The following is a 16,895-nucleotide window of genomic DNA, read 5'->3' as shown; positions in this document are numbered from 1 at the left end:
TACTTTTTTTACCTTATCAACTAACCACTATCATTTAGACACGTCAACTTCGCTTCTGATCATGTCGTAAAACTCAATCAGATGGTAATTTTTGATCGACTTTTTTAAGTCATGTCAACAATTTCAAGGTGCTTATTAAGCAACTTAAACTAATTCTACCTCTAAAAAAACCTTAAACTCATTTTAATTAATCTCATTATAACCAAATCAATTACTAAATACTAAATCAAAATCTAAAAATGAAAAAAAAGCCCAATTGTGTCATCTTCTACCAAACAAAGCCCAACATTACACACACGCACACTCTCTCTCTCAAGCAGAGTTTCTCTTTCACTTTCTCTCACCTCGAAACACCATCAAATAACAAAATCACCCTTTCGTTTCTTCATCTTCTAGAGAGAGAAACTCACAATTTATAGAGAGAGAAAATTTCCTCGAAATTTCACAACTCACTCTTCAATCACCATGAAAACTTTGCATTTCTAGGGCTAATTCGACGTCGTTTTCATAACCCAAGAGATTTCGTATCATATCCCTCTTTTTGTTTTTTCCAAAACCCTAGAAAACGGATTTCGTGTTCTTCAATTCAATTGTGCCCTAATTTCCAAATTCACCGAATAATCTCTACGTTCAGGTGTTTGTTTTCTCTTTTCTTCAATTGTTTGTTTCTTCACATTTTCACGAAACCCTAGAATTGTACGAATTTGGGGAAATTCCACGAAAATGGGTGAAATTAGGGTTTTGAAAATTTGGGGAAATTCATCGAATGGTTTCTAGTTCATACTGTGTTACTCATTGTGTTGAAATGGAATGGATTTTGAACTCGTTGTTGCTTAGTTTACGTGGGTTGTGGTTATTGCATTGATATGTTATTTAATGTTGGGATTTTTTGTATTGGGAAGTGAATCTTTTGAATGGAGCTAGTGATTTTGAAGATTAAACATGTGATTGGGGTTTATGTGTTTCAATGTTTGAAGAGAATACTTGACGGCAATGTTTTCATGCATGCAATTATGTGTAATGATGAATAGTACTTTACGTGTTAACTACTCTTTTGTGTTTAGTTTAGTTCTTAGCTTTTGAAATTGCATGTGAGTGAGTTAGTTTGCTGGTAGTAACAGTTTGATGCTTCTTTCGGGTCGTGTGAACTTTTTAAGGTTATTTTTTTGGTGGGGGTTGCTTTTTTGCTTTCTACTTGTTTATTCTTGTCTCTGTAGCACTGACACAACGCCTACACATGTGGTCACGCTCAAATGATTCATTTTCTCAAATTACTGAAGGTGTCAACGTGTTGGTGTCTTTGCCAGTGCTCGATAGAGTATTGTTGCTTTTCATCTAGTATTGTTGTATATATTTTACCTTTATCTTGTAAATAAATGGTGGGAATAATCTGTTGACTTATGGAAAACATTTGTATTATCTTTGGTGTTGTGGTACTTCACAAGTTTGCTACGGTGTTTTTTGAAATACTTTTGGGGATTTGGTGAAAAAGATGAAGCTTATGTTTGTTAAGTGTTTGAGATCACTTTGTTTTTCTACTTAGGTTACATTTTGATAGTGATATTTACTTGTGAGTTTTATTGTGCTTATCACTTTGTTGTAACTGAAATGGATATATATTTGATTGATAAATGTACATGAGCAATAAGTATCCTGAGTTTTTCTTTATGATGACTTGATGTTGTGAGGCTGGTACTTTGACATTTTGAATCAAGACTGTTGCAGTTATTAGATAACTGTGTATGATCTCAACCACCAAAGTTAATTTATTTTACAATAAAAATGATCTGAAACTCAATTTTACAATTTGAGTAATGCAAACAAAAAATGCTTAACATGTAGTTTACATTTGGACTGTAGGAGATCCAAAATCTTGACCTCCTAATTTAACAACCTGGCATGAAGATATTAATTGTCTTTTCAATTAGCGGAAACATTTTGAATTATTGATGTGTATGTGGATATGAAGTTCCTGTCTATGTGTTATGTAATTTTATTTTTAAACGCCGTCAATATTTGTAATGTTTGGCCGCTGAGAAAGTCTGTGTCCTAGAAATTGCTATGTAATTGAATTAATGCCTTATTTACCCCCTTCTTATTACAAAATTGTCAGATTCTGTATTAGATGGGAAATGAAGCTCTTAGATATTAAGGGTGGGAATGCATGGATGTAACTTTGGATCTGTTCATGTTGTAAATGCTGAGGTTGATTCTATGGGAGGTGTTGTGGACGGCGGAGTTGGTGTAGGTTTAAAAGCCTCTCCGCGCCGAGCAGCAATTGAGAAGGCTCAAGCAGAGCTCAGGTGATGGGAAATGGAAAACTTTCGTGTACTTTCACTTTTTATCGATCGTTTGTGGTATCATTATAATTTTATGCATTAAGAATAACTCATGGTCTTTGCTAGCAGACAGGAGTACGACGCTCGTGAAGAAAGAAGAAAAGAGCTAGAATTTCTTGAAAAAGTATGGAAGTTTTAATCTTATGCACTCTATTAAAATAATATTTGAATGCAAATGATGATTACTTGTGCCTTGTAATTGCAGGGTGGGAATCCTCTGGACTTTAAGTTAGGGAATGCTGCTTCTGTTAGTGTGCAGTCTACTTCACTCACTGATCAACATCAAGAACAGTTTGTGACCAGGTTGGCTACTCTTTTTTTCTTCTTTAATAATTTGTTTTTCCTTCATTTTTTTCATCTGTTCATGCAGCTTGTGTTATGGGATATCTGTTGTGTATGTTAATTTTCTTGATATGCTATATCACTTTTTTCTTTTGCCCCCTCTTCAGCGAAGCAAAAGGTAGTTTTGTATTGACTGCCTCCCCTCATGGTGACTCTGTCGACAGCAGTGCTAGACCAGGCGCTCCTTCTATTAATGAGCCAAACACTGCAGATAACCTCTTACTATTTGATGGTGAGAATGAATTGCCCGAAGGAGAAAAACGATCTTTACATTCATATAAAAGAAATAAAATTGCTCCTTCAGAACAGTCTTCTCAAATTGGCGGGGGTCAAAATGCTAAAGAGACCGAAGAATCTGCTATTTTTACCCCATATGCACGAAGAAACAGATCCAGACCAAATCATGGTCCTCGGGGGGGTTCAAGGGATGTGAAGGGTTTTTTATCGGATACAAACAGACAAAAGGATCGCAATGGACCATCTCTTTCTAAGCCAAAGCCTGCCAGTTCAAATGGAGAGATACTTGTTAAAGATCCAACAACAAATGCATTGGATAATGAATCTGTGGGTCTTCATGCTCGTCAAACAAATAGTGTTAGTGCTAGTGTTGCTGCAGACAAATTAGATATTACATTGAATAGAAACTTCAAAGAAGATCAACATATTGTACCTTCTCAGGATGATACTGTACAGGACCCACTTGTCTTGGCATCTGGCAAATCTAGTGCAGATGGGGAAAGGAACCCAGGAGCTTCAGGTGAACTTGAGCTTTCACCTTGTGTAGCTGCTGCACAACCTGGAAATGAATCTTGTCCTAGTCAGACAAATGGTTTTGGCACTATAAAAGTTGACAGGAAAAGTTCACCAGCCAAAGATCAAAATAGCAGTGCTGCAGTAGGCCTGAAGAGGGTTGATCCAGAGCCCGGTTGTGCACAAACTAGTTTAGCTAGAGATGTAAATAATGATACCGACATGTGTACTAATACAACAAATGCTGATGAAAATGGAAATACTTCGGAACAAACTTTATTTAACAAGAAACTAAGCTCAACTGGTTACGAAGCTGTAAAAGAAAGGAGTGAGACCAACATTGATCAAGGTGGTGCTACTGTTAAAAATGAACATGGTGCTAGTTTTGTAAACCATTCTGGCTGTGGTAGTATCATAAAAAATGAAGAAGACTTGAGTACGAGTAGTTCTTGCATGCCAAACAAGTTGAAGGATTCTTCTAGTATTAGAGGAGTGCATGACAATGACAGTACTGTATTGAAGGCTGATAAAGGGGTAAGTGCTGTCATGGTGGATCGTTCCAATTCTACAAAGGATGACAACTGTGAAAGGTTAAAGCTTTCTAAGGATGTGTCAAATTCTGCAAATCCTCAAAGTAATAAGGCTGATAAGGTTACTACTGCTGCGTCTGACTGTCAACCATGTTCTCCGCTCCACTTGAAGTTAGCAGACAAGGCTCGTGAAGATTCTATTTTGGAAGAGGCTCGTATTATAGAGGTATTTAATTTCTGACCGATTTCTAGTGACTGCTGTACTTGTAAATTTTGGTATTTGTTCAGTGAGCTATAAAATTTGTGACATCCATGTGTTTTGTGTTAAACAGGTCAAGCGGAAGAGGATTATGGAGTTATCTGCTCACACATTACCCTCACCAATCCTCCGAAAGTCTCACTGGGATTTTGTTCTAGAGGAAATGACATGGTTGGCAAATGATTTTGCACAGGTTTTATTTTCTAGACCTACCTATGATTTCCTGTTGTACCTTCACCATCGGTCGTCTTTCTCGTTTAACTCTTGAAGAATACCACCCTAATTAAATTTACTTGATATTTGATTTTCAATAAATCACTTCTCCACCAAAATGTAATTTGTAGGAGCGTCTTTGGAAGACAACTGCTGCTGCACAACTCTGTCATCAGGCATCTTTTACTTCTCGGTTAAGATTTGAAAAGCAAAACAAGAATCTGGAGATGAAAATTTTGTCTCACACCATGGCAAAGGCTGTCATGCAGTTTTGGCATTCAGTTGAGCTACTACTAGACAAAGATGTCCCTGACCATAACTGTATTGGTGTTTCTGTTGAACACGACAAAGTTGATTCAAATGAAGCTTCTAGGGACAAGCGGAAAAACTCCGAAAAGGTGCTAGTTATTTTCTTTGACCTTTTTATTATATCCAATCTAAAATTTATTCCCTTATATTGGCCAATTGCTCATACTTTAGTCGATGCGGTGATAGGAATGAACTGTTATATGGATACAGATTTGTTTAATTAGTCACTCACATGAGAAAATATTCCTTTTGTAGTCAAATGATTTTACAACAGTGTATTGACTTGTATATGTGTATATATATGGCTTTAGATATGCTTTTGGTAACATGTAAACTTCAACAAGATACTTAGATGTTATGTACAAATGAGAATTGATGGTTTAGTTGTTGAGTTTTGGTTTATTGTTGATCTTATGTGCAAAAAGGATGATCTTAACTATGGTTGAAGTTAATAGTTAATTGTATTATTGAAGTCTATTACTGGAGAAATAAATTTTGCAAGATGTTTGTACCTCTTATTATTTACTCAGTGATAATTTATAGATGTTTGACTTACTTGAAGATATGTAATGAACTGTTCATTACTGTAATCGGTATACTAAATTTGATTGTCATATTGTTACTTCTTTGTTTGGTCATTGATGTAATTCTTGCTGATGTATTTATGTAATTTGCCTGCCTGTTTCGTACATCGGTTCATGCCTGTTGCATGATCTGAATGCTCATGATCTGTGTTATTTGAGATACTTTAATTCTTTTTCCCTATATTGGTGGTCAATTTTCACTTTCTGCACTGGTTTATGAAGATTTCCTTTTTATTGAAGTTATGAGATGTTACTTAGTAATGCTTGAATGTTGGTGGTTTTGGCCAGGAAACAAGCAACAACTACTTGGAGGGACAAAATCCCAGTAAACATTTGGCACTGAAAGTTCATTCCTATGCATTGAGGTATTTAAGGGATAGTAGGTCGCATGGAATGTCTTCTCAAGCAGAAGCACCTGCAACTCCTGATAAGATATCTGATTCAGGCACTGTTGACATGTCATGGGAGGAACATCTTACAGAAGTATGGGCCAAGTTACCTTATATTTATTTGATTAGCTTATTAATTTGTAGATTTTTGATCCATTTCTCTCATGTTTATTTTCACCACTTTTGTTTACTTAAACTTTTGTTTTTGAAGTCCGCAGTATATGGCTTTTCTATATGGTTTAATTGATGATTTTGTGGTTTACTTTTACTATTAGTTTATGATGATAAACAAATTTTGTTTTACTTGTAATACCTCATCTATGTGTTTTTTTAATTTTCAGGAAAGTCTTTTCTATACAGTTCCTCCCACTGCCATGGAAACATACAGAAAATCCATTGAATCTTATTTCTTACTGTGTGAGGTAAATTTATTATCATATATGCTCAAATTTTATTACCATTTGCATATGTAGACTGTGTGGTGCTTCTTGACTGGTGTTTAAGTTTTACATGCTAAATATATTCTGACTACAGTTTTATTTTATATGACATCTGATCCAACATTTTTTTATCATTATTTTTTTTAGAAAACTGGTAGTAGCATTCAAGAAGAAGTTGAAACATCCATATATGATACTGCAGCAGGTACTTATGGGACCATATAGATTATTTAATTTATGAGTTGCTTGTTGATCAGTTTGGAATCAATCACAATATTTTCCTTTTGTAGATTTTGGCTGTGAAGAGGTTGCATACGAAGAAGATGACGGCGATACCAGCACTTACTATTTGCCTGGTACCTACGAGGGTAGAAGATCTTCGAAGTCCGTACAAAAGAAGCAGAAAAACAGAATGAAGTTTTACCCTCATAGGTCCGGTGAAATTGGAACTGATTTGCCTTATGCACACTATTCAACTGGAGCTCATCCGTCCATACTATTTGGAAATAGGCCTGCTAATTCAAATGTTGGTACAATTCCAACGAGACGCGTGCGTAGTATTAATTCTCGGCAAAGAGTTGTGAATCCTTTTGCTGCGGTTTCTGGGACAGCGCAGGCTCTTGTTAAGGTAGATGCTGCTTCAAGTGGAGATACCAATTCCTTTCAGGATGACCAGAGTACTTTACATGGTGGATCGCAGCTCCAGAAGAGCATGGAGGTGGAGTCAGTTGGAGATTTTGACAAGCAGTTACCTTACGATTGTGGTGAAACATCGGTTAAAACAAAGAAAAAGAAGCCCAAGAATCTGGTAATCAAAATTTCCATACATGCAACTATGTCTACGTACTTCATTTTGAGATGTGGCTCCTTTTTTATTTAATTTATTTTAGGGAACTGTATATTTGCCGTGGTTGCTTGACATTAACGATTATTTTTACAGAATTCCGCATATGATCAGGGATGGCAGTTGGATTCTGTTGTTCTAAGTGAACAGGTGATTCTTTTTCTTCCATATTTCCTTGTTTTGATATCTGTCTAGATATTTGAACATGATAAGCTATGCTTGAGTTCTGTGTAATTTAGTTTATATATTTTGGTTTTGGGGGTGGTGGGGGGTGGGAGCTGTTTGTTGAAGATTTTTATCTCGATAACTATCCCGATAAGGCTAGTACTAAGTATAATATAAATCTTGTTACCGCCTTTGTATTGCTTGATATTATTAGACAATGCTTTCCACAGTACTTATCCTATGGTGTCTTGTTGTGCTTATGATGCAGAGGGATCATTCCAAGAAGAGATTGGATAGTCATCACTTTGAGTCCAATGGAAACAGTGGTAACTCACCTTGTCAAATATTTATTCTGTAGAAGTTTGTTGTGTTTACAATCAAATTAGTATTCTATTTTCTCCTTGCTTTATGTACTAACTGTTCTTTTATGTAGGTTTGTACGGGCAACATAATGTGAAGAAGCTTAAAATGACAAAGCAATCACTTGAAACTTTTGACAATGTTTCTCCAATAAATAATTCTATTCCCTCCCCAGCTGCTTCACAAATGAGTAACATGTCAAATCCAAGTAATAAATTGATTAGAATTATTACTGGACGAGATAAGGGAAGGAAAGCTAAACCACTGAAGGTAATTATGGTGTGAACTTAGGGATTGACAGTATTGTAGCAAATTTCCAGTTGTTTTCCTACTGATCTATTTATTTATTTATTCTTACAGAACTCCGCTGGAGGACAGCCTGGTTCTGGAAGTCCTTGGACACTATTTGAAGATCAGGTTTTTGTAGTTCGTTTGAGACCTCAAATTTTATTTTATGGCTTTTTTAGAATAAATGAACTTCTATAACATGGACTCAGTGAAAAAGGCTTATCCCTTTACTCCTCCATTTAACAGGCTCTTGTTGTCCTGGTTCATGATATGGGTCCTAACTGGGAGCTTGTAAGTGATGCCGTCAACAGCACTTTACACTTCAAGGTAATGATGTACAAATACGGTATGAACTTGCAATATCGCTTGGAACACATTTTCTTATTTATTATGAATTTTAAATACTGATATTCTTTTTCAGTGAAAAGATTATAGTCTATTGTTTAGGTTTTAACAGAAGGCAATGGGACCTAAAATATAACAAGATAGAAAATGAGACAAAGCAGTTAATGTTGTTATAGTGTTGGCTAGGTGATTAAATGTTTTGAGAACAGTACATCAGGCCTTAGCATAATAGCAGGAGAGGGGCCGGATAGGATCCTTTCAAATTTATTTGTATTGGGAAACCAAGTAGTAGTTAGTCTCTAAATTATGGAGTACCTATTTTTGCAGAGATTACAAAGGCTTGCCCTAGAAGCTTCTCATTCTCTTATTACACCTCAGAACTTAACTAACTGTAGCTTACAGTAGAACTGAACAGCTATGCTATTAAACGTTTGAAAGAATACAAAGCCAATGTACTATTCCCATGCACTCTTAACATTCCCCCTCGCAAGCTCATCCGGGAGAACTCCCAAATTTCAACCCTACAAATAAGGCATAACTTCAGGGTGATTGCATTGACGGGAGCTGAGATATAAACAAAGGAAAATAAGGCAAATCTGTAAGAACAGTTATTACAGAACATTTTAGGTGGTTAGAGTTAATAAGAACAGGGTCTATGGGCTTAAGCTTAAATAGTAAGAGAGGGGTCGAAGAAGATTCATTTGGATTTAAGTACTGCCTTTGAGAAACTGCGCAGTAGCTCAGTTGTGAAAAGGGGAAGTATAGTATGCCATGTGCAGGAGATTTCACTTCCTTTTTTGTTATTGTTATCAATCAACCATCACAAAAATTTGTTCTCTCATCTTTACCACTGTGTTTTCATCCTCTTGGGTCTGTAACCAAAGGTATATTTTTTTGCAATATTTCAGTGTATCTTTCGGAAACCAAAAGAATGCAAGGAGCGTCACAAGGTTTTAATGGATAAAAGTACTGGTGATGGTGCCGATAGTGCTGAGGATTCAGGGTCTTCTCAGTCATACCCTTCTACACTACCTGGAATTCCGAAGGCATGAATATTTTATTCCGTACCATAGTTTCTCACATTAGTAGATCCTCACGTTTGACCTAAGCTTTGCAGATTTTAATGATTGGATTTTTTTGTATCTTTAATAGGGTAGTGCCAGACAGTTGTTTCAACGTTTGCAAGGGCCAGTGGAGGAGGATACACTGAAGATCCATTTTGATAAAATTATCAAGATTGGGCAGAGACAACGTTACCACAGGAATCAGGTTTGATTTAGACATTTATTTTACCAAGCGGATTCTATGCAATGACATTTAAAATTTGGTATTTATTAACACCCACTTTTTCTATAACTGGTCAAGTCGGATGATTAGTAATTTTGTCGGAAGTTTATTGAAAGGTAGTTAACTTAAATAATGAACAGTTGAATTTTAGTGGTTTGAAATGGGTCATGCTTGAATTGAGTGATGTTTATAGTTGTATGAACTTACCTTTTAAAATTCTAGAGCATTGGCTGAAGATTGTTCTGCCAGAACTAACTAGTTGCTGTGATGTGACAATTTAGAAATCTCTCTGTCGTGTCTCAATTCCAACTTTTACACACACACACACACACACACACACACACACACACACACTATTTTTATTTTTATTTTTTAAATTATGGTGTAGTGCTTCCTTTCATGTATAGTTATACAAACTTGTATCCTTATTTTTCAACTATATTTCCTTTTCGGAAATTGAACTCTATCACCATATCCGGTTCAACTATTGGATGGTTCCAATTTTTGTGTTACTTAAGAACTTGTGCATTTCATCATTTCTCTGTCATTTCTTATTCTCTAATTAAGATGTGTCTGCCTAGCACACTGCTGATTGATGTGATTATCTTTCTAATATTGTTATTAGCTATGATCAGGTTGGTAGTTGTAGAATATAAACTTTGAAAAGAAACTATGTTGTCAATCTCTTCTGTCTTAGTTTATGTAACATAGCTAATTTGAAAATATTTTGTTTTAAATGTAGAATGATAACCAGGATTTAAAACAACTAGCAGCTGTCCATAATTCTCACGTGTTTGCTCTTTCCCAAGTTTGCCCAAACAACTTGAACGGAGGAGTTTTGACGTAAGTTCTATTTAATACACATATATGCATGATTTATGTATATGGATGTGTTGTAACATAGTAGTTTCACAATTCTGAAATTTATCGCATACTCATTTAGCTATAGTTTGGTTTACATTGTAATTTTCAAATTTTGGATGTACATTAATATTTTGTTTGCAACTAGCTTTTTAATAATGTTCAAATTCTGGTTGAAGGCCACTTGATCTTTGTGATACAAATGCAACAAGCCCAGATGTACTATCCCTTGGGTATCAAGGTTCTCATGCTGGTGGTTTACCATTACCAAATCATGGTTCCATATCATCAGTGCTTCCTTCATCTGGGTTAAGCTCTTCCAATGCACCGCCTTCTGGTATGAATCTTGGCAGTAATTTGTCATCACCCTCTGGTCCAATGGCAGCCTCCGCCAGGTTTGCATATTTTATAACCGGATATTCTTGTTCAAATATAAATATATATACAGTGCTGCATGATAATTTTAGCGACGTAACTGCTGGGGACTGCATTTTGTTTACAGGGATAGTAGATATGGAGTTCCTAGAGGTGTACCAATATCAGCTGATGAACAGCAGAGATTGCAACAATATAATCAGTTGATATCCAGCAGGAACATGCAGCAGTCTAGCATGCCCGTTCCTGGAAGTGACCGTGGTGCTCGCATGCTGCCTGGTGTGAATGGTATGGGCATGGTGGGTGGGATTAACAGAAGCATAGCAATGGCAAGGCCAGGGTTTCATGGAATGACATCATCATCTATGCTTAGTTCTGGGGGCATGCTTTCATCTAGTATGGTAGGTATGCCTGGAGTTGGTGCTGGACAAGGAAATTCAATGATGAGACCTCGTGATACAGTACATATGATGAGGGTAAGACGTGTCCCTGTTCTCTATTAGGGTTTAATTGGTATCGTAGTTGACATGGTGCTGGAATTTCCACTCTGGCTATGAAACTTACTATCCATTAAACTAGGCATCTATCCTTTCACGGGTTTTGCTGGGCAATAAGTTTATAACTATATATTTATATACGGCGTTCCTATTTTATTTCTATTAATGATTTTTGTGTCCACTTTCATTAGCCTGGCCATAATCAAGGACATCAAAGGCAAATGATGGTTCCGGAACTTCCAATGCAGGTCACCCAAGGGAACAGCCAAGGCATTCCTGCCTTTAGTGGGATGAGTTCTGCTTTTAATAGTCAAACAACTCCCCCATCGGTTCAGCAATACCCCGTACATACCCAGCAACAGTCTCATCTTAGCAATCCCCATCCTCATCTTCAAGGTCCGAATCACCCTAACAATCAACAAGCCTATATTCGATTGGCAAAGGAAAGGCAACTGCAGCAGCAGCAGCAGCGTCATCTTCAGCAGCAGCAGCAGCAGCTTTCTGCGACAAATGCTTTGATTCCACATGTTCAGGCACAAGCCCAACCTCCCATATCATCACCTCAGCAAAATAGTTCCCAGGCGCAACCACAAAATTCATCTCAGCAAGTATCTGTTTCCCCTGCAACACCATCATCTCCTTTGACTCCGATGTCATCTCAGCATCAACAGCAAAAACATCATCTGCCACAACCCGGGTTCAGTAGAAATCCTGGTTCTAGTGTGACTAGTCAAGCAGTGAAGCAACGGCAGCGACAGGCACAACAGAGGCAGTATCAACAGTCTGCTAGGCAGCATCCTAATCAGCCACAGCATGCACAGGCTCAACAGCAGGCTAAAATTTTGAAGGGGATAGGAAGAGGGAACACATTGATCCATCAGAACAATTCTGTGGATCCTTCTCATATAAATGGTTTGTCTGTAGCTCCAGGAACCCAGCCTGTTGAGAAAGGGGATCAAATCACGCAAATGATGCAAGGTCAAACCTTATATCCTGGATCTGGTATAGATCCAAATCAACCACCGAAGCCATTAGGTCCTGCTCATCCTTCTAATTCTAATCATAGCCAATTGCAGCAGAAGCTACATTCTGGATCAACCAGCACTTCATCGAAGCAACATCAGCCATTGGTTACTTCAGGTCATATAACTACACCAACACAGCCTGCTGTTGGTGCTCCCAACCATCATCAACTGCAGATGCCATCTCAGACACAGTCTAAGCAAATTAATCAAACACAACCAAATGTTCAGAAAACATTGCAACATAATTGCCAGGTGCCTTCTGAGTCGTTAAACATGTCTCAATCAGATTCACTCAAAATTGATCAACAGCCTGGAAATAGTGCTTCTCAAGTCAGTACAAGCACTTCAATGTCTCAGGGTTCCATGGATTCAGCTAGTGTATTAGCAGTTGCTCCTACCCTGTCTTCTCAGCGGAAAACTTCAGAACCACCATTTGATTCCCCCATTCCCAATCCAGTTACCCAAGTGAGCTCTTTGGAGAGCACAGCTGTTGAAAATTCAGCTGCAACCGAGTCACCGACTGTTAACCAAGGGCTGGGCCCACGGCAGTTATCAGCTAACTTGGCGTCTCATTCACATAATTCTGGGGCACAGCGGCAACACCAGCCTTTGCCCCTTAAACAACAGTCTACGTTGAAACCAAACCTGTCTCAACAGTCATGCCAAGAACCAGAACATCAGCAACAGGAGCAGGAGCAACATTTTCCCGAAGATGTGGCTTTGCAACATCAACCTCAACATGTACAAAATCTACAACCAGGGCAGAGCAGTTTGCTTATCCGTCCACCCAACTCTACAGTGGAATGATGACTTCTGATGGATGGAGCAGCTGTTAATAAGCCCGCTTTTGTTAGGACTAGAATCCGTAGGCCCTTTTGTCAGCACTGTACAGGTATTTTTATGCTCTGTTTTGCCTTGTATATAAATATTTAATTTAATGAATGCTGAATTGCACACATGTTTCCTTTTTGTCAATTTTTTTTTTTTTTTTGCGAAGGGATGGGGACATGGGGTAAATTAATGTGACTTATGTATTGGAGATGTACTAATCATTTAAATTCTCGGATTTTCGCAATTTATGTCAGTGGATGTCCTTATCCATAATGATATTATCAACAGTTGGTAGTTTATATTCACTTTTTAAATAAGCTGCTTTGTTATTTGAATTTTATGGTTCGCAGTACTCAGCCTGCTGATTGGTTTGGTGCTGGAAAAGGAACAAAGTTGGGGTTAGGTGGTTTTTGCCATACGTTCTTGTAGTCTAGTAGCCCTCACTAGATAGAATGCTGGAATTTGCCTGGAAACAAGGATAATCGTCGTCAAACTCGGGATCCCATCAAAACTCGTTTGGGTATACAAAAAGTGTAAAACATAGGATTGTAAAGATCCCAACAAATAGACAATTCTAGAAATAACCATGAAAAGTTGACCTTCACATAATTCTTTTTATTAATTTAATCATACACAAGTCACAAACTCTTATAGTCTCAAACAAAATCTAAAAACATATAGAACATTGATTTAACAGGAATAGATGAAGACATAATTAAAGGAATTGCAGAGATAAGATGATGGTGAGAGGAGTTGTACAACAATATTTTTTAAAAGAAATGGAATTCCGTGAATGATTTCAAACCATTGAAGGAGGAGAAATTCCCGAGTTGGGAAGTAATTTCTCAATTAGTTGAATCCTCTGATTATGTTTTCTTTTTAAACGGGATAACTTCCCTTTATTCTTTTTAATACAATATTCAGTCCATCAGGGTAACATGTAAAATGTTAGTTTCTACTTTGTTTTAAACAATTAAAACCTTGAGATAAAATCTTGGTAGAACTTTGATGTTTTATACACTATCCTCACAGGAATTGATTAATACCACAATCACTTCAAACTGACCTGAAAAACCCAACACCTTAAATAAAGTAACAACCTTGTTCCATTTGTCAAGCATTTTAAGTGATGTATTTGATAAATTCATCTGACACTTGAATGGAATCTAAAAAGATAAGGACAGATGAAAAATCTAGTTGAAACTTGAGAGTTATTGTGTTTGAAATCTGTAAATCATGTTTTGATTAATTTCCTGGTTGTCATTATGGCTCATCTAGTACATAAACGATTTCTTGATTGATCAACTGATTTTTTTCTTTTTTTTTTGTACTTTTTATTCTAATTTCCATGGATGAATAGTTTGATTGTCCTCTTCAATATGATGATGGCAGATGTTGTAAAGAATAATTCAAATTTGTATTGCTTTCTTCATTTACACCACTCGCAGAGAATGCTTAAAAGGATGTTTCTTTTCGCGTCTCATATTAGCCCCCCATGTTTCTGTTTTCATCCCATACTTATTGCATGTCTCTAATGATTATTATGGAAGGTGTCCATTTCTTTTTGAAGTCTTGAATTATTACTCACATTGAATGGATGTGCAAAGAGAAAAAGTAGGAGACTTAGTTATTACTCTCACAGGAAGTCTAAAATCTGCGAGGAAAATCTTAGTGATCGTGTATTAGATTTTCTTCCAGTAAAAATCAATTGATGAAATTTGCTCTATCATCCTAATTGTGAAAGACTATTAGATTTTGTCGCGAGTGTGAAAAATGTGTGCTTTTGATCATCTGTGTTTGTATTTATATATTGAGGCATGGTATAGGATAGAAATATATAGTAGAAGAAAATAGGAGAAAACTTCAATTATTTTATGGGTTTTGTGCAGATGAAGCTGGTCATTCATGTGGGCTTTGGGATATGGAGACGGATATCCATTGTTTACTGCAGATCCTGTTAAATGATTAACAAATTTATATTGGTAGGCATCATTGCACATGCTTATTCTTATTTCAAAAGTCTTGTATATTACCACTGTTCTTAGAGGGTTTTCTCTCATTTTCTTTTTTGGAAAGAGACGAAGATAGAGGTATGTGTACAGGGCCGTCTCTTCTTTCCTTGTACTTCCCCCCTCTTTTTATTTTTCTTGTTCTTCCTGCCCTTGTGCAGAGGAACACTTTTTTGTTCTGTTAGATTAGATTATGTATTATTATACCCTGTTAGATGATTGGGATAGCAATCATTTTTATGAGCAAAAGCCAATTCAAAGTTTTGTGAATACAATATTTCTGATATATGCACCAATCGGTAGTGTTTACTTTCTCAACACACCTCCATCTGCACATGTTGAATTTTTTATTAGTGTAAGTTCACAACTGAAATGTGACAACTGACAAGTCCGAGCTTATCTCATTTTCCTTTGTGCATCAAGAAACAGTACTCCTTTTAGTTCAAAATGCAGATGTCAGCAAGTTGCTATATTTGGAATCATCCTTTAAAGGGTGGAGATGTGAAGTTGGGTATGATAATTGCTTATTTTGTTTGGTATTTTCGAAAGGTGCCGTTGAGCTGCAACTTTCTCTACTTCGTTTTATCTTGTCCTTGAGTGTAGATGGTACTTTGAATTCCTTCTAAGGGTTATGGTCTGTTCTGATAGAATGTTTGTATTTTTGTCGATAGCTTTATTTACCGATGACGTTAAAAGTTTTTCTTTTAGTAATGAAGTGTACTGTGGTACCTGCATATATTTCTTTCAGTAATTAAGTGTATCGTGGTACCTTTTTTTTTTTTGAGCAAGTGTATCGTGGTACCTGCACAAGTAAATTTATGTTTTAAAAATATTATGAGGTTTTGATTCGATATCTGTAACAACAGCAGAATGGTGTTGATGTGGGATGCTGAGACGGTCAATATATACAGTATGGTAATAATAAGTTATTTGGTTTATCGTTCGTTAGGATCTGTTAACATTAACATGATCTCTTAACAACTACACTAGGTCTCCATTTGTAGGATAAATGCCTTTTTTTTTTGGTTGTCTATGAATAATAATCATTGATTGAAATGGCACAATCTATGTTCTGATGTAATAATGTTAGGTGTTGCTTGGGAAACTGATTCAATTGATTTATGAGGCAGCAGTGTTTCTTCATCCTTTTATGTGCAAGATTGCTTTATTGTGCAAGTTCTGGACATTGCATCAAATGCATGTTGTCTTTTAATAGATGTAGTCATAGCAAATCCCTCTTCCATTTCTTTTGTTCCATGTTTCTAAGAAATTTATTGTTTAATGAATGGACTATCATATTTAGTCTCCAAAGTATATAAATATACCAAGTAAGAACTCCCTAAAAATATATAAAATCTATCACTTTAGTTTTTACTATTAAGATTTTGAAGAGATTAAATTGATGAATGCTCTTATATTTCCAGGATTAAATTGACAGGTTTTACACACCTTAGAGATTAAATTAGAGTAAAAGTTTTATTTAGGTTTAATGTTGAGAATAAAGCACTGACAATCTGGAAGTAAAATGTTATTTGCGTTCCAACTATAATTTTTATAATGTGTTTTTTTGGTGAAGTATAGTTTATAGTAGCTAGTCTCCTTAAAGTGTTTGATCTGTATTGTAATAATATGGATATTGATTTGACATGTTTGGCTCTCCAGGTATATTTTGTTCTTTCAATATGGTTTTATCAATGTTTTGGAGAGATCTATCCTTTTTAGCTGCAAGTATTCTCATGTTTTCGAGAGATCAATAAATAGAAAGTATTCAATAGAAAGTATTCTCATGTTTTCCGTAAATTATTAACATTAAGGCCTTCGTTACAAAACTTATTTGCAGCTTATAACATAAG

At 36.2% G+C, this 16,895-nt stretch overlaps 1 protein-coding gene across 2 annotated transcripts; it reads left to right on the top strand.

Moving 5' to 3' along the window:
* Nucleotides 1–387: 387 nt before the first annotated feature.
* Nucleotides 388–15,360, top strand: LOC146907137 (chromatin modification-related protein EAF1 B-like). Of its 2 annotated transcripts, none has more exons than XM_085726696.1 (23): nt 388–634; nt 2,114–2,303; nt 2,409–2,463; nt 2,545–2,642; nt 2,789–4,187; nt 4,294–4,413; nt 4,565–4,831; nt 5,615–5,809; nt 6,057–6,137; nt 6,303–6,360; nt 6,446–6,963; nt 7,096–7,149; nt 7,433–7,490; nt 7,598–7,794; nt 7,885–7,941; nt 8,059–8,139; nt 9,066–9,203; nt 9,310–9,426; nt 10,187–10,287; nt 10,485–10,700; nt 10,808–11,156; nt 11,426–13,094; nt 14,923–15,360. In XM_085726696.1, exons 2-22 carry the CDS (start codon nt 2,161–2,163, stop codon nt 13,007–13,009), a joined length of 5,886 nt encoding a protein of 1,961 aa, XP_085582822.1. In that variant the 5' UTR covers nt 388–634; nt 2,114–2,160; the 3' UTR covers nt 13,010–13,094; nt 14,923–15,360. The 2 variants fall into 2 exon arrangements, with proteins under 2 accessions (XP_085582822.1, XP_085582821.1); XM_085726695.1 differs by having other exon boundaries at nt 11,369–13,094.
* The last annotated feature ends 1,535 nt before the right edge of the window (nt 15,361–16,895 follow it).

This window comes from Medicago sativa, chromosome 7, assembly GCF_051527215.1.
Source record: "Medicago sativa cultivar Bolivia chromosome 7, Bolivia_mono, whole genome shotgun sequence".
NCBI lineage: Eukaryota > Viridiplantae > Streptophyta > Magnoliopsida > Fabales > Fabaceae > Medicago > Medicago sativa.
Note: the sequence above shows the minus strand (reverse complement) of the source record. Positions and strands in the feature narration are given on the sequence as shown.

Coding starts and splice junctions, on each gene's coding strand:
- LOC146907137 (XM_085726695.1), top strand. CDS start 2,161: ATGCATGGATGTAACTTTGGATCTGTTCATGTTGTAAATGCTGAGGTT. Junction 7,942..8,058: donor GGACACTATTTGAAGATCAG/GTTTTTGTAGTT, acceptor TCCATTTAACAG/GCTCTTGTTGTCCTGGTTCA. Junction 10,288..10,484: donor TTGAACGGAGGAGTTTTGAC/GTAAGTTCTATT, acceptor TTCTGGTTGAAG/GCCACTTGATCTTTGTGATA.